The sequence below is a fragment of the Apis florea genome, unplaced genomic scaffold (genome assembly GCF_048593485.1).
Source record: "Apis florea isolate Af1SG1 unplaced genomic scaffold, ASM4859348v1 contig_2839_pilon, whole genome shotgun sequence".
In the NCBI taxonomy this organism is placed as follows: Eukaryota; Metazoa; Arthropoda; class Insecta; order Hymenoptera; family Apidae; genus Apis; species Apis florea.
Window position 1 is genome coordinate 1979758 of NW_028256653.1, and position 24056 is coordinate 2003813.

General features: G+C 31.9%; 1 protein-coding gene across 1 annotated transcript in view; it reads right to left on the reverse strand.

Annotated features, from left to right (window-relative positions):
* Window positions 1-23107: 23107 nt before the first annotated feature.
* Window positions 23108-24056, reverse strand: part of LOC105735548 (uncharacterized) — a 113100-nt gene continuing 112151 nt past the window's right edge. The window contains exon 16 of the mRNA XM_086907327.1: window positions 23108-23781. Coding sequence (XP_086763453.1) covers window positions 23773-23781 — 9 coding nt within the window. The 3' untranslated portion in view covers window positions 23108-23772. The remainder of the gene's footprint in view (window positions 23782-24056) is intronic.

The window sequence follows — 24056 nt, forward strand, 5'->3', positions numbered from 1 at the left end:
AAACATCGGCCAAAATGTTGTAACTCAGGAGGGGAAAGATAGGATCAAATTGAAAAGTTGGCCACAGGAGTTTTGCCGGAGCTTTTCGAAGCTTTTCCAAGTCTGCGAAGTTTTCGTCTGAAACACTGTCGGTATTGATAAGAAGATATGTAGTTTACGCTGTGTATCTCGATCTCGTTCATTTTTAAATATTATCTTACACTTTTTCTTCATTTTTCCAATGAATTATTACAAATTCTTGTGAAATTATAAAACATCCAATTAATTATCCACGAAAATTAATTATCAATTCTATAAGTTTATAGATGCAATGTAATCATTTCTTATTAACATCGTGTTAACACACATCTTTACACGATATTTGTTTTGACCGTAAATTTAAGATCACAGTGTGATTGATAGGCAATAATCTATATCCAATAACGATTATTTTTAATTTCTTATGTACTTTTATTATTAACAGAACGAAACACAAGTAGAAGAAAGAAGAGCGACAATACACTGATCAACAAATTTGCACCATCGCCGTAATATTTTATCGCTCTAAACTTGACCTTTACCTTTTAAAGAGGAAGCGTGGGCGTTAACCAACGTGACCAAACGAATTTTTCTCGTTTACTTTCGTCCAGAAAAAAAAAGGGAGAAAGAGAGACCGTCAGTCAGTGGTGAATTAATTTCGCGGTAGAAAAGAAAGCACGAGGAACAATATTTCGACGATTTTCCCAATCCTTCTATTCGAGTTCCTTTTGCATAAGAAATTCAATTTTCTTCGTTCCCTTTGAAACTTAATTTTGCGGCGTATTAATTCGTTATGTACAGGTTAATACGAACCCTCATGAAATATGCACGCGACCGACACTACGTAACACGCAAGAAACCACTTCATTATTATTCCTATTCATAGATCATATATTTCAATTCGTTTCATAAGCAAATATACATTCTTTTCATTTACTTTCTTTCTTTTCCCCAGGGAATAGTGGCTTCTTCCTCGTAAATTGTTTGATAACTGGTAACAGATCGTGAAACGAGTTATTCGCTCGACATTATTTATCCGTGTGGAGTAATGGAAATGGTTTCGTATGAAAGAGCAATCGTAATGCATGTAAGTACGTTTATTTTGTTACGATAAACTAACGTGTTTTTATATGTAACGTTGGGCGAAATAACACAGAAGGAAACGGTGACTTTATTCTTTCTAACATTCTTAGAATTGCAATTCTTTAAATTTAATTAATTTGATAAATAAAAGCGATCGTTATTATTTTTTCTTTTGCCGTAAAAAAAAAAAAATAACAAAATTTTCTCGATTACCTTCAACACACGTCTCTTTTCAGAATTTATGAATTGAAGTTTATTTCATCTCTCTCGAAATTGACTAATCCAACAAAAAATAATGATCGCTTGAAATATTTTTCTATTATAACACGGATTTTCTCTGTATGACACAGCTATTGCATGATGTACACAGCATGTCACTGTGTTATAAACCGGATTAAAATCATTTCGAAAACATTCAATAATATTATTGATTTACATATCGCTTTATTTTGTTTACTTTTCTATTTGATGGCTCGTGTTTTTTTTCTGATAGTATATCCACTATCTCCATACGTCTACATATATATATATATTTCAAAATAATTACACGATATAATTCAAAAATCACTATACAAATACATCTCGTCTGTTGTAATCAAATGATTTATCTCTCACTCGATTATCTCTCGCAAAGAATCGAAGTATCTGACTCTAAGATTGAAAAAAAAAAAAATGCCTCGACATTTCCAAATTATTGGGATAAGCTGGTAAAATCGACAAAGCCATTAGCCACCCTATTCAACAGGCATCGAGTGTCGCCATTGGTTATAGCCACGGAAATAAGAGGATAGATAAATTCTTTGTTGACGCACCGTCATCATCTATTACAAGCTGGACGACGATAAATCGAATGACGTATTCGAACGCGTTGTTCATCAGCATTTTCTACGTCGTCTATTATGTGGAGCGTCCGCTCTGTTGGACGATACGACGGGATAACGCGTTTTGAATTAATAGGCGAAAGAAAATGGCTCGGGGGTGGAGCTTCGCTTCTTCAACGTCTCGATTTATTCTTGAACGGATCTAACACAATGGCCATCCGTCAATTGACGCGATAGAAGCCAATAGGTCGAGATGAATCCATTTCGTTCCTTTTGCGTTTCACTTTACACGCGCAAAATGATGTATCTCACGGGATGCGAACCTGTAGAATTGAAGAAGATAGATTTCTATTCTGGCAAGAAGTATTATTCATTTCTCGAGCTCTATCTTCTGTGAAATATGTCCATTAATGTGAAACAAATGTGTGTGACAGGAATATGCTTTGATTATGTTTGAGAGGAAATATGTAGTTGGAATTAAATGACGCGTGGTGGAATTCTTCAAGAGGTTAAGTATTACACAATGATTGGATTAAATTATATTAGGATGAGTTAGTTTTCTGAGAAATTGATATTAAAATTACTTTGTTGATATAACTCATAAGAATTTAAATTTAGAATTGAATATTAGATAATTGGAAAATATAGAAAATTAAATACAAATAATTTATTTTCTAAAACTATTTCAGGATACGTGTAGACGTAACTTTTATAAAAATTCTTATAAACAATTCGATCATTTTATTATAATATTGCAGATGCATTCAAACGAAAGCAAAGAGATATGACAACGAAAAAATATGGACGAATAATGTTTCCAGACATAGATGAACTCCTAAAACAAATCGAGAAAGCAACAGGATCCTATTTTTTTTTTTTTTTTTTGTGGAATGATCCTTATCTGCGAATTGCATGATTGCACGATACAAATCGTACGCCTGTTAGTGCCATGGACCAGTTTACTCGATATATCTGGTAAAGCTCGTTAAGCAATCCGCGAGCTGCACATGCGTGCCAACATGGATCGTTACTAAAATTAAAGGACTGACCTGTCCTCGGTGCAACGACATTTTTCTCGCGGTTAGAACGTTGACGAAAGATAGATCGATTTCTCAGATTATTAATGTGATGATTTATTTTAATTTACCTTCTCCATACTAGGATCAAAATTATTATATTTTAATTGAATTATTAATTGAAAGTTGATTATTCGAATCTGGCAAAGATTATTATACATTTGTGATAATTTTATTCAAATCACGATTTGTGAAGATTTGCACAAATTTCATTTGTGTTATGAAGAGAGTATGGTCGTTCTTAAAGATCTTGTATTTATTATGAATTATTAAATAAATGTGATTATATCAATCATAGAAATTATGAGCAATCTTGTCTCGTCAGAGTATCATTCCAAATTCTTAAATTCTTATTAAATTTCTTATTAAAATTTATTATTAAAATCATAGAAGTTTGAATCATTTTCAAAAGAATACTTATATAATTTTCCTATTTAATTCTTCAAAAAAAAATTTAATATTTCATAATGATAAATTATCAAATATTTAACTCAAGTAAATTTAATCGCGAACGTGAATTTACATTTCAATCCTTCCTCTTGAAAATTCAAATTTCCCGTAAATATATTTCAATTTATTCGTAACCAGAAAAGAATAATAATATTAAGTGCTTAAGTAGGATAAAAAATTTAAAAAAAGGTTTCCAACGATTCTCTGTTTACCATACACAGTTTTTCATTTCATTGGTACGAAAATATTGCTTTAATTATAAAATTTAAATGTCCCTTTCCTCCCTTTCCTCGCATTTTTCACTTAATAATTAAATTTAAGAACCTTCGACATCAACAATCAAAAAAGAAAACGTACGATATCCGTATTCTCTGCACTACTCGAAATGACAAAATAAGAGAAAGATGGAATCGCACGGATAAATGTTTCATTATTTTAGAAGTTGCTTAAGCTTGCTCTACTGTCGACAAAAAAAAAAGAAATAAAAAAAAAAAAATAAAAAGTAAAATATTCGCTACATGCAGAGCATTTGTTATTTTTCAAACGAGAAAGAAAATTACAATGGATGAAACTTGTTCCTGTACAAATCTACAGTGTGTTATCGAACAATTGGTATCGATGGAAGCTTCATTTGCATGAAAAAAAATATAAATCGAACATGCAGAAATAATATTTTCATTCTGATCGAAAATGTACGGGCGTTTAATTATTTTCATACGAAATTTCCTTTCCAATTAATTCGATAAAATGGATATTTCAATATTCAGATAAAAATTGAAAATACAAGGATAAATTGTGAAATAATCTTTGACCAAATTCTTCTCGTAATGATAAAAGCATTAATAAAAAGTAAAAAATTAAACATAATTTTCAATAACTATTTGTATTTAAATTCTTTACATTTTCTCTAATAATCTATTAACGTAATATAAGCTTCACTTGTAAAATCTTAAAAATTTGAAACGAATAATTGAAACGTCTCTATCTTCTCCTCTGTTCGTTCGTCGAATAACCGAACGAGAAATCGTTTTCTCTTCTTCGTTTCTTTTGCATCTTTCTAAAAGAATTGACACGAATCCACGCCACACACGTGTAATTCGATGTTATCCAGATAATTATGAGTCGGACCAATTAAAAAACTGTGTCACATTACTGGATCACACTATAATTAGAACGAAGCTAGGCCTGTCACAAAGAGAAGCGACAATATAAAGGTGAAAACCGAAACGAAACCGGCCTTTTAACTTGATTTCTTCGTGTTAATTAATGAGGATATAATTAATTGATATTAAGATGTACGAAATGGAGATAAATCGTATGTATTTTGTAAATGACTTGAATTACACTCTGATATAAAATATGTAATGTTTAATGAAAATATAATTGGATTGGATTAAGAGTAAAATTATAATGAAAATATAAAACTTTTCTATTACTTATATTTTAAGCCACAAATGAGCAAAGCTTAAAATGTAAAAGAAATTAAATAATTATAAAGTTTCATTGATTGCTAATAATTAATAATTAATCACTGAAGTATTTTCAATTAATATTATTTGAACATTTGATAAAACATTCTGACTAATTATGACATATGAAAGAAGTACATTCAATCCATAGTTACCAAAGATTTTCAATTTGTATAAATTGCATTGAAAGAAAATTAATTTCTTTTAAAAAGATATAAAAATTATGCTATTTGTATATATGTTTGCATATCTATCCATCTAGATAATATTTTTATCATTTCTCCAACACCTCAGAGACAGATAACCGAAAATTTCTTATCCAATAGATATCATTGTTATCAATTTACTATGAAGAGACAAGACGATGTATCAGGAAAAAGCTTAGTTTCTGCTACATGAATCATCATGTTTCAAGTTTCAGTAAAGTTCGTCGACTCGAAGATTCACGAGGATCATGCTTAACCGTATCGATACAAGAGAAAGGATGCATTCCAGTGTGAAGAGATAAAGCATCGAGCTCTAGGAAGAATAAAGAAAAATTTTCAAAACATTTGACCGCATCTCGATAACAATGATTGTTTTGAATTTTTGATATGCAACAAACTTTCGCTAACGATACTTCGTAAAACTCTTCCAATTAAGTTTGAATGGAATTTTATACGATGTTCCTCGGATATGATAATTTTGTTAACAAGTGCGCTTCAATGATAAATTGTGCACTTCAATTGTGTGGAAATTTTGGAATATTAATAGATCATGGATTTTTATATGCAAAATCATATCATAATATATACTTTAGTTTATTTTCTTGGATTTTTACATTCAAATTTTAAATAATATTCATAATCTAATCGTATATTATTTATTATATTATCACTAAAATATAGTGATAAGCAAATAAATTAAAATTAAAAAGAAATATCGAATGGAACAATGAATTAAATTATCCTAGAATTTACTTATTAATTATTCAAAAAATATTGATCCATTAAATTTGAACAATTGTAATTATATACTCGCTTAGAAATTCTATCTACACTTTGCGTAGATGATAGATTTATGTAGTTATTTTCAACTCAGTAACTTTAAATGTGAGAAAACAATAATAAGTACGTGTATCAACAAAATCGATAGAAACACGATTTATTCCATATTGCTTATGCATAAATAATTTTCTTTATTACGAACAAATTGCAACTCTCTCCTACAACAACATCGTTCAACGAACGATAAATTATTAGAAATTTTTATTCTGTATAATAAAATAATTAAAAGCAAAAATTTTTCACGTATCGAGAAAAATGTTATTGTCGTGATTTAAAATTGAGAATAAAAAAAAAATTAAATTCATCTCGCTCGAAAATTCGCACGTTTATGTACCCCTGACCACGACATTACAACAACAACACCACTGTACAAATTACTCGATAATCGGTGTCATATTTTTAAAACGCTGAATCGTGACCGGCTTATTTCGAGAGATAAAAAGAGGAAGAAAATCGATCGAGGTCGATGTAACGAGTGAATCAGATAATGGATTAGCCGAATACAGGGTTAAACCGGCTGTTAACGAGCGTAGGCCAGGTGCAAAGGTCCGCCAAGTTCGAAACTTTCGGTAATTAAAGCGCGATATGCCTGTACATTGCGCCCATATATAAATGGCAGTAGTTAAAGTCGAGGTTTAGGGCGACGGCCGCAGCGGTGCGGTCGCGTTACGGGTCAGACCGCGAGAAGAAATGTGATTTATAAAGGTAAGGGAAAAAGGACACGTTTTAGACGATGTCGTCATTCGTCATGGTTACACGGTGTTATGGTGGTGGATATATATCAAGGAGAAGGAAACAGTGGGAAAATTTAACCAGATTACTTGGAGGCGAAACATTTATTTTTTGTATGTAAATATTGAATTAAATCTTGAATTTATATGAAATTTATTGAATCGAAAATGCAAAGCCTTGTCTTTGATTATTTATGATATGATAATTCTTTAAAATAAAAATATAGAGAAAGGTAGATAGAAGGAAATATTATAATTTTCTAATTTATATACTTATATGAGATTTCAAAAATTTTTTTAATGGATTCCTCTATTAAAAACTGACGATTCAACCGATTATTTGAATCAATGGAGAAACGAGGATAGAGAGAGGATATTCGATATACAAGATATCGTATTAAAGATCTTATTGTTTGTCACATTTTAGAAAACGATCGATGGAATCGCAACAACGGGTGTATCGACAGAAGTCAGTTTACGCGCATAAATTTCTGATTAATACCTATGGAAGGAAAATAGAATGCGCAGGAGATTGAACTTCCTGCATGCATAATATCTATCGAGCCGAATGTTCAATCGGTTCTATTCCTCGGTCGAGTTTCTGCTTACAATGGTATCTGAACACAGGTGAATCTTATAACGCAAGAGTTCGAAATGTGTACAAAATATCACATCCGCCGAGGAAGAGATCTCGTCAGTGTTGCAAATGAGTTCAATGTTGGTATAAAATTAAAGGATAGAGATCTGTATCGAATTATTATTATCGGATTTGTATAATCGGGGAATAGAGATATTCAATTTTGATTTTGCCAATATTGAAATGGAATAAATATTTATGAAAAGATACCAATGATCTTTTGTGAAAGTTAAAATCATCACAATGAATAATAATCAAGTAAAGTCTTTGTAACTGAAGATGATAATCTTCACAATATATAGTAAAAAAACTATCAAGATAGTTTTTGTAAGTAATATTTCACTCGACTTGTTTTGAAGAAACAGAAAAATTTTAAATTTAAATCAAAGAAGAAACGACATTATATTTAATTTATATTTCATCAATTCGCGAATTATGGTATTATTGATAAATTATTGTGAAAGAGAGATACTCGATGAATTATATCCTCACGATATTGTTCAAGTTGCGAACCCAATTTCTTTGTTCTTACTCGGTCTGGTGTGCACAATGAGTTGTTAAGAAGTTAACGAAGCGTTAAATGGTCAACCAAGCACGATGACTGTAATCTTCGTTCATTGATATATTCCCTTGCGCGTATTACGTCGATGGATGAACAAAGATTAAACATTGGAGAAAAAAATTTTTCTTCAACGTGAGACATTTTTAAATTACGAACGTCAATTTTTTCTTAATTAATCTCCAACGTCATATACCCTTTTAATTCACTTTTACTTTACTTTACTTCCATAAGATCGTATCTGCATTGCTATAGTTTCTCGCGTGTCATCGTTTAATCAGATTCGAAGAATTTGTAGGATTTAAAAGATGATGTTATCGAAACGGATGGAAGAAATCGTGAGCTGGGTTTTATCGTGGAAAAATACCAGACGTGGTGGCATTCATGATAAGTGTAATAATACCTGATTACAGTGGTAGAAATTACGGTAATAACCGTGGTGATGGAAATGCTGATGGTATAGTAATTTAATTCCAATAAGGGAGTAGGTATATTGAATGCGATTTGTGGAAATTCTCGAATAAAATCGCTGAAATACGCGAGAACAAAATTGTTCGATGAGTCAAATAATTCTATAGATAATAGATATTCAGAGGAAGATAACTGTTATTTTTAGTGAATGATTGAGCAATCTACTTTTGGGAGAGAGGGGGGGGGAAGGGGGAGAACAATAATGATGGAAGATAGTACGAAGAAAAATTGATATTTCGAAAAAACCATTTATCGAAGAAAAAAAATTTTTTAAATTATTGCTAATGCTAGAAATGGAACATATTCTTCTACATCCTCGATTTTTCACAAAAATCTCTATTTTCGAGAACTGTTTTTAATATGGACAATTATCGATAAAAATGGAACGTGTATCTTGTAAACTATATATTCTTTATCAATTTTGTTAAAACCAAAGTGTGTAGATTTCATATATTTCCGTTTTAAAATTTTTTTATTATATTACGTTAACTGTAATAACAATTGTATTGATAAATAAATAATAATATGATAAATTGATGATAACATTTTCATTCATTTACACAATGAACAATTTAAATTTCCCAAAACATTTGGAAATAACATTTGTTAAGAAAGTTTTTTACAAAATTCGCCAATTGTATCATCGTATATATAACACAAAATTTCAATTATTCATCAATTTTTTTCATAACACGTCACAATAAAACACGCATGAACTTTAAAGCTATGAAACAGAACAATAATATATGTAACACGCAAGCTAAAAGCATAAGATTCAAATCGAGATTATCGTTATCATCAACCAAGATTAAATCGATTTCACGATAAAACCGAACGAGGTTTTATACAACGATCGATATATATATATATATATACACGGTCACGTTCTAAATTTATCATATCATCCTTGAGCTCATCTGTGATATTTTACCCCGATGCACAATTTTTATTTTCTCTTTAAATCTTTCCAACGTGTTAATTCTTAATAAAAGTATCGTGCAACGATTTCAAATCCTTCCCGTTATTCCCTTTTCCCCAATTTTCTAAAGTTCAACGATTAACTGGGTTATTAAAACGAGACACGAGGATCAAAATTGTGTCTGCACTGATTTCGATCTCGAATTTTAATGGAGCGTGCCACGCTTTGGCCATCAAATCAAGATTCATTCGAACATAAATTTGTTCCATTTAAAGTCGCTGTTCGCTTCTGCGTCGATCGTCGCGGATGAAATTGAACGCCATTGTGGTTGAAGGAAGCACGTTTGCATTTACGTTATCACATGGCGTGAATCATAGGAAATTATACATAAATGCAATATTGACAAGTTGCCAATATTGTCGCCATACAAATTACGAATAAAACTAAATTTTAAACTATTCACTCGATACGCACAAAATACAAAATATAAAGAAAATATTTGGAATTATATTTTGAAATTTTTAGAGACAAGGAAAGCAAGGAATATGTTCTTCTTCTTTCATAAGACAAACTTTACGAAATTCAATAAACCCATTCCAAATATCAATTCATCTTCTAACTATTATAAATATTTCTGTCTCTTAATAATCGAGAAAAGAAAAAAAGGATTGTAGAACTAAAATGTTGTTCGACCAGTTTATCGACTCAATTGGAACACGATTAATCGTCAAGCTTTGGTGGAAATAGGCAATGGATCCGACATGAGGGTACCTTTACCACCAAACCAATTTCCAGTAAACTACCCTCACAATAGTTTCGCTTGTTGGTTTTTCCACGATTCCTTCTCTTGGTTATTTTAATCGTGACTACGCCACGAGAAATCTGGAGGAATCGATCTTCTTCGCTTCTACTTATATCGAATTGACGTGGCTGAGGCCGAGAAAATAGTCAGTTTAATCGTGGAAACGATCGCCTGGAATTATTTTTCTCGCGACACCATTTTCAATTTCTTTCTTTTTTTCCTTTAGACATTCGTTTAATTTTTATACAAATTCGATATATTTCAAAAATAAAATTTCATATAAAAGTTGTGTTATTAATTTCTTTGCAAATGGACGTCTAAGAGACACATGAAGATCAAATGGAATGTATTTTCTAATGAATTAAACAATGAAAATTATTATGTATAAGAAATATTTTGTAAAACGTGCAAAAATATATTTTTTTTGCTCATTACTTGAAATAATTACCACCAGTATAAAAAGAAAATCTGTAAAATCTGTAAAAGAAAATCTCTTATGTTTCAAACGTGATATTCCATCAAAGAGCATCCTTTTTTTTTTTTTTTTTTTTTTACAATCCAGTCTCAATCTTTTCTTTTCTCTTGTCAAGATAGTAATGCAATCGAAAGATGTAGAAATATCGGGGAAAAAACGCGGTTACACCGTCGTTGGCAAAGTCGCCTCGTGTAACCGGAAGTTTGAATAGCAATCAGTGAAACGAAACGGACCAAGCAAGTCGCCGCTCGGTTTACCCACCCATCGTCCTAGATTTCCAACGAAAAACGCTCTTGTCAAAGGAGTAAAAAAAAAAAAAAAAAAAAAAGGAAAGTAAGAAAAGAATCTATTTAACAGTCTGGCGTAGACTGAACTGTGTGTACATTACCAGCCAAAAGTTTGCATTGAATTTTTCCTTCTATTTCACTCTAAATTAATATCATAAGTACAGATATTTTTTTTTAGAGATTTCCAAGAGGAAATTAATCTTTGATTCTTCTAATGAAATCGATAAATGATTTTAAATTTTGTGTCATTAATGTACACGACAATATTCGTACAGAATTTGTTGAAACTTAAAGTACATACGTTTCAGCTTTTTCGATTTTTTTTTTTTAAACGAAGTCATTTTAAAACAACTTTAAATATAAGAAGAAAAAACTTGTTCATCTTTTTAATAAAAATATTACCAAGAGGAATACCAAGGTGATCCTCTGGAACAAATTTTCTTCCATGTTGCTCCACGTATCGAATATCGTTATGCTGTGTTACATAATAACACGCACAAATATTCATTGAAATTAAAGGTTTTCAGGTTAACTGAAATTCCTCCTTCTGCAAAATAATATTCCAACATTTTCTCGACCCACAGTATATATATATATATAAGAATGGTAAGCAGTGGTATAAACAGAAACGAAATGAATTATGCACTCGACTTGTTTCACAGCGAGCTTGTTTTCATTTAACGGTTATCCGAATCAAAGCGGAGAACGAGGGAACAAAAACGATATTTTCTCTGGTTGTTTTATCTGATCTCAAGGCTTAGACCGTTCTTTTCATCCTGGATCACACATTGAACCATGTGTGTGTGCTTTTAGATTGTGCTATCTAGGATAAAGCGCGAGCTAGGTGGCTCATACGATTAAAACTGATTCGAGTAAAAAGCTTTTCGGTTAATGTTTCGTTTCTCGAGCAACAACTATTTCGCTCCAAATGATGCTAAAGTAGGAATTAAGGAATCAAGGGGAGGCGATATTACGGTTAATGTTTTCCACTTTGTGCGAATATTATTTTATCAACTGAAAGCGATCAAGTTTTGACTTAATAATACTATAAGTAACACGAAATAAAATTTCATAACTCGTGAAAAATCGTGATACGAATGATTTTTGTACTTGCAATCGATAAATTAATCTCTCGTTAATTATTATTTGTTTTTAAAGAAATGAAAACAAGTGTATTAATTACTCTTCTTCTTCAACTTTTTACGGTTAATAAATTTTGTTATAGATGTTTTCGCGCGATAGTGATCTAATTAATACGATAGATGCAAAGCAGTAAGCATATAAAGAGTTCGTAAGTTGGCTAGAAGCTGTTACCATAGAACAAAATCCATCTTGTCGATACATATTATATTTAGTTACGAAGAGTGCTCAAAGTGACTATGAACAAGAGCAAAATATGAAACTTTTTTAATTAAGTGCTTCTCTAACAATGACGAAACTAACAATATATCTCGAGACACGGCCTCGAGACTGCGCTTCTCTTAATATCACAGTAGAGTGGCCCTTATGGAAACTATGCCTAGGTTTAACTCGTGTTCCAATAATATCATTAACTCGCATTACCTGTGGTAATATTGTTTAATCAGTAACGTAACACGTGCCGATATAACATGGAATATTATGAAAATATTCATACACGAAAGTATATATATTTTAAACGAATCCTTTTCTGAAAAATTTTCTGGAAAATTTAAAATCGCTCCGATTTTAAGTCGAGAGCTGAAGAAAAGGAAATTTCATCCGATCCAAATTAATCCATCTTGGCAAAATAAATCCGCACGGATTTAATTGATAAGGGAAACGGAGAGAATTCTCGTTCGAGGTTTTCGTGAAAATAAGTTAAGTTCGAACTAAATCGCACTCAGTTCGAAAGAAAAGGTGTCAAATTTTTATTACGATAAAAAACGAAATGGAAGAAAAAGTGTTTAAAAAGTATTTCTTAAATCGATTGTCAAATAATTGTAAATAATTTTTGTACCACGATATTCATAGAATAAAATTTTTAATCAGATAATATACAAATAATGGAGAAAATTTAATACGATTATTCAGACCAACACAATAAAATATTTCCATTGTTATTATTTTCAATTGACAAGATTAATCGACAATTCATCGAGGCCCTGCTCCCTAATATTTGAAAAAAACCTACGACACTCGTTTGTAACTATACAGTCTTCTTTGCTTATTAATAATATTAACAATACTTAATAATATTTAAGGAAATTATTTTTTTTTTTCATTTGGAATTGCGTAATCGGTTCAACGAAACGTGTGGAAACGTTTTATTCGAGAGATTTTTACGATTCGTTTAGCCTTTGCATTTTTCCCTCATCGGCCACTGTTTCATATTACGTGATTTCATTACGCAACGAGAAGTTAATTGGACGACGAAGCTTTTTATGCGTATCGATCGATTCGCTCGATGATATAAAAACCGTACGTAAATTTGTAACCGGTTTCGAACGATATTTCTTGTCACCATGCTACAAACAAGATACCTTGTTATTAAACGATATTATCATATCGAGATATCTCCCAATACCTTTGTAATGCCGTGAACAAAATATTTTCCTTCCATTCCTCGAATATTACAACGATTGTGTACGAGGCGAATTCTTCGAATTTCGACGATTCGAGTGTTCGCTTCGGTCGAAATATCCCGATACTTTATTTCACGCAACGTTATAATAAATCACGATGTGTCTCGTTCATAGAATCGAGACAAACGATACTTCAACGTGGCGCATTCTCGTCCGTAACAAGATTTCCTTGTCCATGATCGTGAAAGAGTTGACAACAAGCTTGATTATTTGTAGCGGATGGATGGAATTTATAACGATTTGTCGAGTAATAAAAATTGTTAGATTTAACGCAACGTGTGTTTTAATCTCGTTATCTTTCTTTTTTTTCTTTTTTTTTTTTTTTTAACAGCGTCGAGCTGCATCCTCGAAAACGAGATAAAAGCTTTCCCCCGACTTTCGAATCCCTATATTTCGAATTTATCCACCATCGGATGGGTGTAAAATTCATTCCATTGTGTATTGGAATTTGCAGGTTAAGCCCAGGAATCCCATGGAATCTCGCCCAATTTTTGCGAACCAATCCACAAAGGAAACGTTCGATAATCTGTTCTCTCGTTCCATTGTTCGTGAAATTATGAACGCAATGCGATCGATTGTTGTTGCAATTACGAAACCGTGGCGGCAGTACATCGGGGCGGTCAATGAGGCTGCCATTGCGGGGATAAAATGTGAAGAGGCGACACGAAAGGGGTGAAAGGAGTGACACGTCGAAACGAGTTTAATTAATATTCTATCTCAAAAGCTTATTATTGCAAAATTGTTTGATCTTAAATTGTGAGATTCAACTTGTATGAGTATACACAATAAATATTATTTTAAAAAGGATTCTTTGTTTAACAATTATTTTCTATACCCTACTTTTTAATCATTTGACGATAAACATTTTCGTTAAATTTCGCATTAAAATTTTCAGTACCAGCAAAATTGTAACAAGACGATCATTGGAAATCGCTATCTTTGGAGTTCAAAGTTTTCCTAATTTTAATAGAGTTTAAGGTAAACGATTAAAAATTTTCTTTTTAAACGAAAAAGTGTTTTAAATAATAAGATTCTACGCTTTCAATGATCGTTCACTCGTTGACTGGAAACGTACATCTTCGGAGTTATAGCTATTTAAAATTTTTGCTAAATTTTAACAGAGTCTAAGTTTGAAAATAAATCACCTGTTGATCAACATTTAACAAACAATTTTTCGAATTGTAAAAAGAAGAAATTTGTTTTTTGAAAGAAAGTCGAAAAATTGGCACCAATCATAAGAAATTATTCTCGCAGAAATTAACAGATGAAAAATTTAAATACTATTTTTCTATTGAAATTATTCTTTTAAAATTATAGAACGATCTAATAACAATTAACAAGAAATAAAAAGATGAACGTTTCGCATCGTTATTACTGTACAATGTGTATATAAACCACATATCAAAAACTGCAGCCACAATGAACTTTCGAAAGCTTCAACTTCGCGGTTGTTCAAACAAACTTTCAATTACGATCGTTATAAATGACACGAGGGAACCTGGAGACGTGCCAAGAGGTCACTGTGCAACACGTATTCAGGTATCGTGGTTGGTGGTCGTTCGTCGTTGCATCTAACTCTGCATCATTTCCAATCGTTCTTTCCCCTCGACGAGTTAAACGGCCATCGCGATTATAACTATTATTTAAAGTTAATTTACGACCGACCGTGGTTTCGAATTTTCAGAGATTCCGAATTATTTATCGCTCTTTCGAATTTTTACGCAGTGCTAGATAATAGTTGTAAATCACCTACCATTCGATTTATCACTTCTTGCTCAATTTATATTTACATCTATAATATTTTCAATAATTTAATATAAATATTTGTAACTTTTTTTTTATATTACGTGATCTCTTGTTGCAAATAAATTTTTTCTTCTTTTATATATGACTTCATACAGAAATTGAACTTTCTATTCACGCTAATTTTGGTTTTTGAAAAGTTAATTCCAAGTATTGATATTAATCAACCATTCATTTGACTTCTCAAATGTATAAATATATATTATACTATAAAAATAATCTGAATAATCTTCGAGGTTTCAGCATTTGTAACATGAATCATAATTAAAGTTACAAAATTCCATTAAATTTTAGTCACCGTGACAAAGTACTCACAATTAAGAATCAAAATTAGAAAATTACAAACGATCGATCGTCAATTTAATTTATAAATTTGCAAATAAAAATTCCATTACCTTGACACCAGTCTCCTATCTCCGTGAGGGGAGCAACAGCAGCATAAAAAAGGAACGATCAAAGCAGCGCATCCTCGAATCTTCTTCTCGAAAAACCTTAAACGGAGCAAACTCGAATATTTACAAACGAGACACTCCATCCATCTTTACCAGAAACGATGTATCACGCGCAGTTTCCCAAGTATCCACCCTTTGATCCCAACCGTAATAACTTCGACACCGTGAAATAAAATAACGAGATGACTCGTTCTCGATGCTTGCTTCCAGAAAATGAATATACAGGCTGTCCGAAAAATTCATTGCACACTTTTTAACAAATTAAATTAAGTTTTAATATAAACAACGTTTGGTTACTAGTAATAAAGTTCATATACAAATAAAAAATTTAATTTGGATTTTTAAATATACGATTTCATTTCATGTAAAAGATATTCTCGATCTGCCAAGAAATGTGATTCTACGAAAATTATTGGAATTATAGAACATTAACGTAGATCCTTTTCTTTACGAGTTTATTCAGATACTACAATAAACTACAAAAAGTTTTGAAAAAAAGAAGCCTTAAATGAAAAATATCTTGTTTTCCATTTCAAAATAATCACCAACGTATATCCATCCACTATACGAGTTTATTTAGAAATTTTCATGTATATTTACATTTCCTTCTCTAAAAAATCGAGTTTCAAATAAAAAAAATAATATTCTCCTATTTCAATTTAAAATAATACATTGATAAACGGATTATAAGAAAATATAATAAACAATCTCCTGTCAAGATACAAACTCCTGATAGAATCGCATTTTTGGTAAAAAATTTCACTTAACTGAAGAAAATTCAAAATTTCCAAGAGTTGTGAAAAATGTAAAAAATCCAGGTATTTAATAAAAAAGCTTAGTATAATTTCTATAGCGCACACTACGGGACAAGTTATTAAAAAATGTACATTCCAATTTAAAAAAACAACATCTGCATTTATAACTCCTTAATTCTTTCAAGTATAAAAAAACGAATGGCAGCAGCATGTGCCCCCACAAAACCAAGTAACTTTTATTCGAAACATTTTTTAAAATCTCCAAAAACAAGCGAGATATATCGATTTATTGTTCGAACACTTGGAAATTTCCAAGAATTTGACGTCAGTTCCAAGAATTTTAGAAATACACAGAAGCGGACCCGAGTTCCAAGAATTCTAGAGTTTCCGGGAATTCGACGTCATTTCCAAGAATTTCGGAGATTCCGAGAATTTGACGTCATTTCTCGGAAAAATTTTTCGAACGACCTCCTATCGTATCATGTTCTCCTGATACAAAATCGCATTTTCGGACAATTATTTTACTTCGACCAGGAAATTTCGATGCCAATGTTTTTTATTGAATAATTCGCTTATTCTTCGAGATATTAAAAAATGCTTCGAATAAAAGTTGAATGGTTTCGAAAGGGCTGTATTCCGGTCCCTTCAATTTTTTTGTACATCGACTCATAAAAAAGTTATCAAGGTCACCTTCATTTTTTTAAATAGCACTGTACACTTTTTTATACACCAATCTATGCAACATTGCATTCTCTATACAAGTGATTAGGGGTATTTTTAGTAAAAAACTATTAATTTCGAACATATTAATTATCTTTTAAACTATACGTTTTTTGCCATATGTGGCTTAGTACTTTTTTATAGAGAATACTAAGGGAAAACAGCTGGTGTATTAAAAAATATATAGTCCCATTTAAAAAAACCACATTCGCATTTATAACTCCTTAACCCTTTTATTTATAAAAAAACGAACAGCAGCAGGACCTGCCCCCCTCGAAACCAAGTAACTTTTATTCGAAACTTTTTTTAATATCTCCAAAAATAAGGGAGATACATCGAAAAATGTCGATCTATTGTACGAAGTTTCCAAGAATTTGACGTCACTTCTCGGAAAAATTTTTCGAACGACCTCCTATCGTATCATGTTCTCCTGATACAAAATCGCATTTTCGGACAATAATTTTACTTCGATCAGGGAATTTCGGTGCCAATGTTTTTTATTGAATAACTCGCTTATTCTTCGAGATATTAAAAAATGCTTCGAATAAAAGTTGAATGGTTTCGAAAGGGCTGTATTCCGGTCCCTTCAATTTTTTTGTACATCGACTCATAAAAAAGGTATCAAGGTCACCTTCATTTTTTTAAATAGCACTGTACACTTTTTTATACACCAATCTATGCAACATTGCATTCTCTATACAAGTGATTAGGGGTATTTTTAGTAAAAAACCATTAGTTTCGAAGATATTAATTATCTCTTAAACTATACGTTTTTTGCCATATGTGGCTTAGTACTTTTTTATAGAGAATACTAAGGGAAAACAGCTGGTGTATTAAAAAATATATAGTCCCATTTAAAAAAATCACATTCGCTTTTATAACTCCTTAACCCTTTTATTTATAAAAAAACGAACAGCAGCAGAACCTGCCCCCCTCGAAACCAAGTAACTTTTATTCGAAACTTTTTTTAATATCTCGAAAAATAAGGGAGATACATCGAAAAATGTCGATCTATTGTACGAAGTTTCCAAGAATTTGACGTCACTTCTTGGAAAAATTTTTCGAACGACCTCCTATCGTATCATGTTCTCCTGATACAAAATCGCATTTTTGGACAATAATTTTACTTCGATCAGGGAATTTCGGTGCCAATGTTTTTTATTGAATAACTCGCTTATTCTTCGAGATATTAAAAAATGCTTCGAATAAAAGTTGAATGGTTTCGAAAGGGCTGTATTCCGGTCCCTTCAATTTTTTTGTACATCGACTCATAAAAAAGTTATCAAGGTCACCTTCATTTTTTTAAATAGCACTGTACACTTTTTTATACACCAATCTATGCAACATTGCATTCTCTATACAAGTGATTAGGGGTATTTTTAGTAAAAAACCATTAGTTTCGAAGATATTAATTATCTTTTAAACTATACGTTTTTTGCCATAGGTGGCTTAGTACTTTTTTATAGAGAATACTAAGGGAAAACAGCTGGTGTATTAAAAAATATATAGTCCCATTTAAAAAAACCACATTCGCTTTTATAACTCCATAACCCTTTTATTTATAAAAAAACGAACAGCAGCAGGACCTGCCCCCCTCGAAACCAAGTAACTTTTATTCGAAACATTTTTTAATATCTCCAAAAACAAGCGAGATATATCGATTTATTGTTCGAACACTTGGAAATTTCCAAGAATTTGACGTCAGTTCCAAGAATTTTAGAAATACACAGAAGCGGACCCGAGTTCCAAGAATTCTAGAGATTCCGAGAATTCGACGTCATTTCCAAGAATTTCGGAGATTCCGAGAATTTGACGTCATTTCTCGGAAAAATTTTTCGAACGACCTCCTATCGTATCATGTTCTCCTGATACAAAATCGCATTTTTGGACAATAATTTTACTTCGATCAGGGAATTTCGGTGCCAATGTTTTTTATTGAATAACTCGCTTATTCTTCGAGATATTAAAAAATGCTTCGAATAAAAGTTGAATGGTTTCGAAAGGGCTGTATTCCGGTCCCTTCAATTTTTTTGTACATCGACTCATAAAAAAGTTATCAAGGTCACCTTCATTTTTTTAAATAGCACTGTACACTTTTTTATACACCAATCTATGCAACATTGCATTCTCTATACAAGTGATTAGGGGTATTTTTAGTAAAAAACCATTAGTTTCGAAGATATTAATTATCTCTTAAACTATACGTTTTTTGCCATATGTGGCTTAGTACTTTTTTATAGAGAATACTAAGGGAAAACAGCTGGTGTATTAAAAAATATATAGTCCCATTTAAAAAAACCACATTCGCTTTTATAACTCCTTAACCCTTTTATTTATAAAAAAACGAACAGCAGCAGGACCTGCCCCCCTCGAAACCAAGTAACTTTTATTCGAAACTTTTTTTAATATCTCCAAAAATAAGGGAGATACATCGAAAAATGTCGATCTATTGTACGAAGTTTCCAAGAATTTGACGTCATTTCTCGGAAAAATTTTTCGAACGACCTCCTATCGTATCATGTTCTCCTGATACAAAATCGCATTTTTGGACAATAATTTTACTTCGATCAGGGAATTTCGGTGCCAATGTTTTTTATTGAATAACTCGCTTATTCTTCGAGATATTAAAAAATGCTTCGAATAAAAGTTGAATGGTTTCGAAAGGACTGTATTCCGGTCCCTTCAATTTTTTTGTACATCGACTCATAAAAAAGTTATCAAGGTCACCTTCATTTTTTTAAATAGCACTGTACACTTTTTTATACACCAATCTATGCAACATTGCATTCTCTATACAAGTGATTAGGGGTATTTTTAGTAAAAAACCATTAGTTTCGAAGATATTAATTATCTTTTAAACTATACGTTTTTTGCCATATGTGGCTTAGTACTTTTTTATAGAGAATACTAAGGGAAAACAGCTGGTGTATTAAAAAATATATAGTCCCATTTAAAAAAACCACATTCGCTTTTATAACTCCTTAACCCTTTTATTTATAAAAAAACGAACAGCAGCAGGACCTGCCCCCCTCGAAACCAAGTAACTTTTATTCGAAACTTTTTTTAATATCTCCAAAAACAAGCGAGATACATCGATTTAATGTTCGAACACTTGGAAATTTCCAAGAATTTGACGTCAGTTCCAAGAATTTTAGAAATACACAGAAGCGGACCCGAGTTCCAAGAATTCTAGAGATTCCGGGAATTCGACGTCATTTCCAAGAATTTCGGATATTCCGAGAATTTGACGTCATTTCTCGGAAAAATTTTTCGAACGACCTCCTATCGTATCATGTTCTCCTGATACAAAATCGCATTTTTGGACAATAATTTTACTTCGATCAGGGAATTTCGGTGCCAATGTTTTTTATTGAATAACTCGCTTATTCTTCGAGATATTAAAAAATGCTTCGAATAAAAGTTGAATGGTTTCGAAAGGGCTGTATTCCGGTCCCTTCAATTTTTTTGTACATCGACTCATAAAAAAGTTATCAAGGTCACCTTCATTTTTTTAAATAGCACTGTACACTTTTTTATACACCAATCTATGCAACATTGCATTCTCTATACAAGTGATTAGGGGTATTTTTAGTAAAAAACCATTAGTTTCGTAGATATTAATTATCTTTTAAACTATACGTTTTTTGCCATATGTGGCTTAGTACTTTTTTATAGAGAATACTAAGGGAAAACAGCTGGTGTATTAAAAAATATATAGTCCCATTTAAAAAAACCACATTCGCTTTTATAACTCCATAACCCTTTTATTTATAAAAAAACGAACAGCAGCAGGACCTGCCCCCCTCGAAACCAAGTAACTTTTATTCGAAACATTTTTTAATATCTCCAAAAACAAGCGAGATATATCGATTTATTGTTCGAACACTTGGAAATTTCCAAGAATTTGACGTCAGTTCCAAGAATTTTAGAAATACACAGAAGCGGACCCGAGTTCCAAGAATTCTAGAGATTCCGGGAATTCGACGTCATTTCCAAGAATTTCGGATATTCCGAGAATTTGACGTCATTTCTCGGAAAAATTTTTCGAACGACCTCCTATCGTATCATGTTCTCCTGATACAAAATTGCATTTTTGGACAATAATTTTACTTCGATCAAGGAATTTCGGTGCCAATGTTTTTTATTGAATAACTCGCTTATTCTTCGAGATATTAAAAAATGCTTCGAATAAAAGTTGAATGGTTTCGAAAGGGCTGTATTCCGGTCCCTTCAATTTTTTTGTACATCGACTCATAAAAAAGTTATCAAGGTCACCTTCATTTTTTTAAATAGCACTGTACACTTTTTTATACACCAATCTATGCAACATTGCATTCTCTATACAAGTGATTAGGGGTATTTTTAGTAAAAAACCATTAGTTTCGTAGATATTAATTATCTCTTAAACTATACGTTTTTTGCCATATGTGGCTTAGTACTTTTTTATAGAGAATACTAAGGGAAAACAGCTGGTGTATTAAAAAATATATAGTCCCATTTAAAAAAACCACATTCGCTTTTATAACTCCTTAACCCTTTTATTTATAAAAAAACGAACAGCAGCAGGACCTGCCCCCCTCGAAACCAAGTAACTTTTATTCGAAACTTTTTTTAATATCTCCAAAAACAAGCGAGATACATCGATTTAATGTCGAACACTTGGAAATTTCCAAGAATTTGACGTCAGTTCCAAGAATTTTAGAAATACACAGAAGCGGACCCGAGTTCCGAGAATTCTAGAGATTCTGGGAATTCGACGTCATTTCCAAGAATTTCGGATATTCCGAGAATTTGACGTCATTTCTCGGAAAAATTTTTCGAACGACCTCCTATCGTATCATGTTCTCCTGATACAAAATCGCATTTTTGGACAAAAATTTTACTTCGATCAGGGGATTTCGGTGCCAATGTTTTTTATTGAATAACTCGCTTATTCTTCGAGATATTAAAAAATGCTTCGAATAAAAGTTGAATGGTTTCGAAAGGGCTGTATTCCAGTCCCTTCAATTTTTTTGTACATCGACTCATAAAAAAGTTATCAAGGTCACCTTCCTTTTTTTTAAATAGCACTGTACACTTTTTTATACACCAATCTATGCAACATTGCATTCTCTATACAAGTGATTAGGGGTATTTTTAGTAAAAAACCATTAGTTTCGTAGATATTAATTATCTTTTAAACTATACGTTTTTTGCCATATGTGGCTTAGTACTTTTTTATAGAGAATACTAAGGGAAAACAGCTGGTGTATTAAAAAATATATAGTCCCATTTAAAAAAACCACATTCGCTTTTATAACTCCTTAACCCTTTTATTTATAAAAAAACGAACAGCAGCAGGACCTGCCCCCCTCGAAACCAAGTAACTTTTATTCGAAACATTTTTTAATATCTCCAAAAACAAGCGAGATATATCGATTTATTGTTCGAACACTTGGAAATTTCCAAGAATTTGACGTCAGTTCCAAGAATTTTAGAAATACACAGAAGCGGACCCGAGTTCCAAGAATTCTAGAGATTCCGGGAATTCGACGTCATTTCCAAGAATTTCGGATATTCCGAGAATTTGACGTCATTTCTCGGAAAAATTTTTCGAACGACCTCCTATCGTATCATGTTCTCCTGATACAAAATCGCATTTTTGGACAAAAATTTTACTTCGATCAGGGAATTTCGGTGCCAATGTTTTTTATTGAATAACTCGCTTATTCTTCGAGATATTAAAAAATGCTTCGAATAAAAGTTGAATGGTTTCGAAAGGGTTATATTTCAGTTCCCTCAATTTTTTTGTAACTCGAGCTCATAAAAAAGTTATCAAGGTCACTCTTCATTTCTTTAAATAGCACTGTACACTTTTTTATACCCCGATCTATGCATTCTGGCATTCTCAATAAAAATGAATAGGAGCATTTATAATAAAAAACCATTAGTTTAGGAGATATTCAAGAAAATTTAATCATTTTTTATAGTATAAATTATTTATATGAATTTTAATTCTTTTTTTTATGACATGGATCTACGATATTAAGCAAAAAGTATGTTTAACCACCGCTCTATCTCAGGAACATTAGATCCCTTTTCTCGAGAGGATCCATGAGTTTATCCGCCACGCGCTTCTTCCCCGTCAAGGAATTCCGGATGGAACATAGAGGAGGACAGCCTCTATCGTGGATACACTCTAGATTTTCGGTAGCCGAAAGAGGCAACAGCGGAAAGCACTTAAAAGCGTTTGAAACCGGAGTAGTAGCTGATGCACACGCGAGGGAAAGAGAAAAACGGGTCGAGCGACAACTTATCGCCAACGTTCGCGATTTATCTGGCCGGGGTGGAGGAAAAGGAGACAAAGAGGGAGACAAGAAAGAGACGCGTGCGGATATGTGTAACCGTTCTCACAGTCGTTGTCTTCGTAAAAGCTGGCATTGTCGCTTTTATTGCTGTCGTTCGACCGTTTCGACCGTTGTTTCCACTGTTCTGACTGTTTTGGTTTTCTGGGTCGTGAAAAACCTGCCCTTTTCCTTCGCCTCGATTTTCACAGATAACCGTCTTGAAAAAACTTGATTGTGTTCGCGTTTAGGATGTTTCGTTTCGTTTATATTTATTTATTCTGAAATAAGAATGTGATAAAATTTCTGATAGTTTGTACTCTTTTTTGTGATAATGGAATGGTGATTAGTTTATTTTTTATAATCCTCTTTCTGGATCATATTTGAGGATTTATCGAGACAGATGGTTTGGATTATAATATTTTTGAACGAATGTTTCATACTTACTGATAAATCATATGAATATTTTTCGTGTGTTATAAATAAATTGTGGATATGAAGAGATAAGATAAAATTTACATGAGTAATGAAATGGAGCTTAAATAGAGATTTGCAT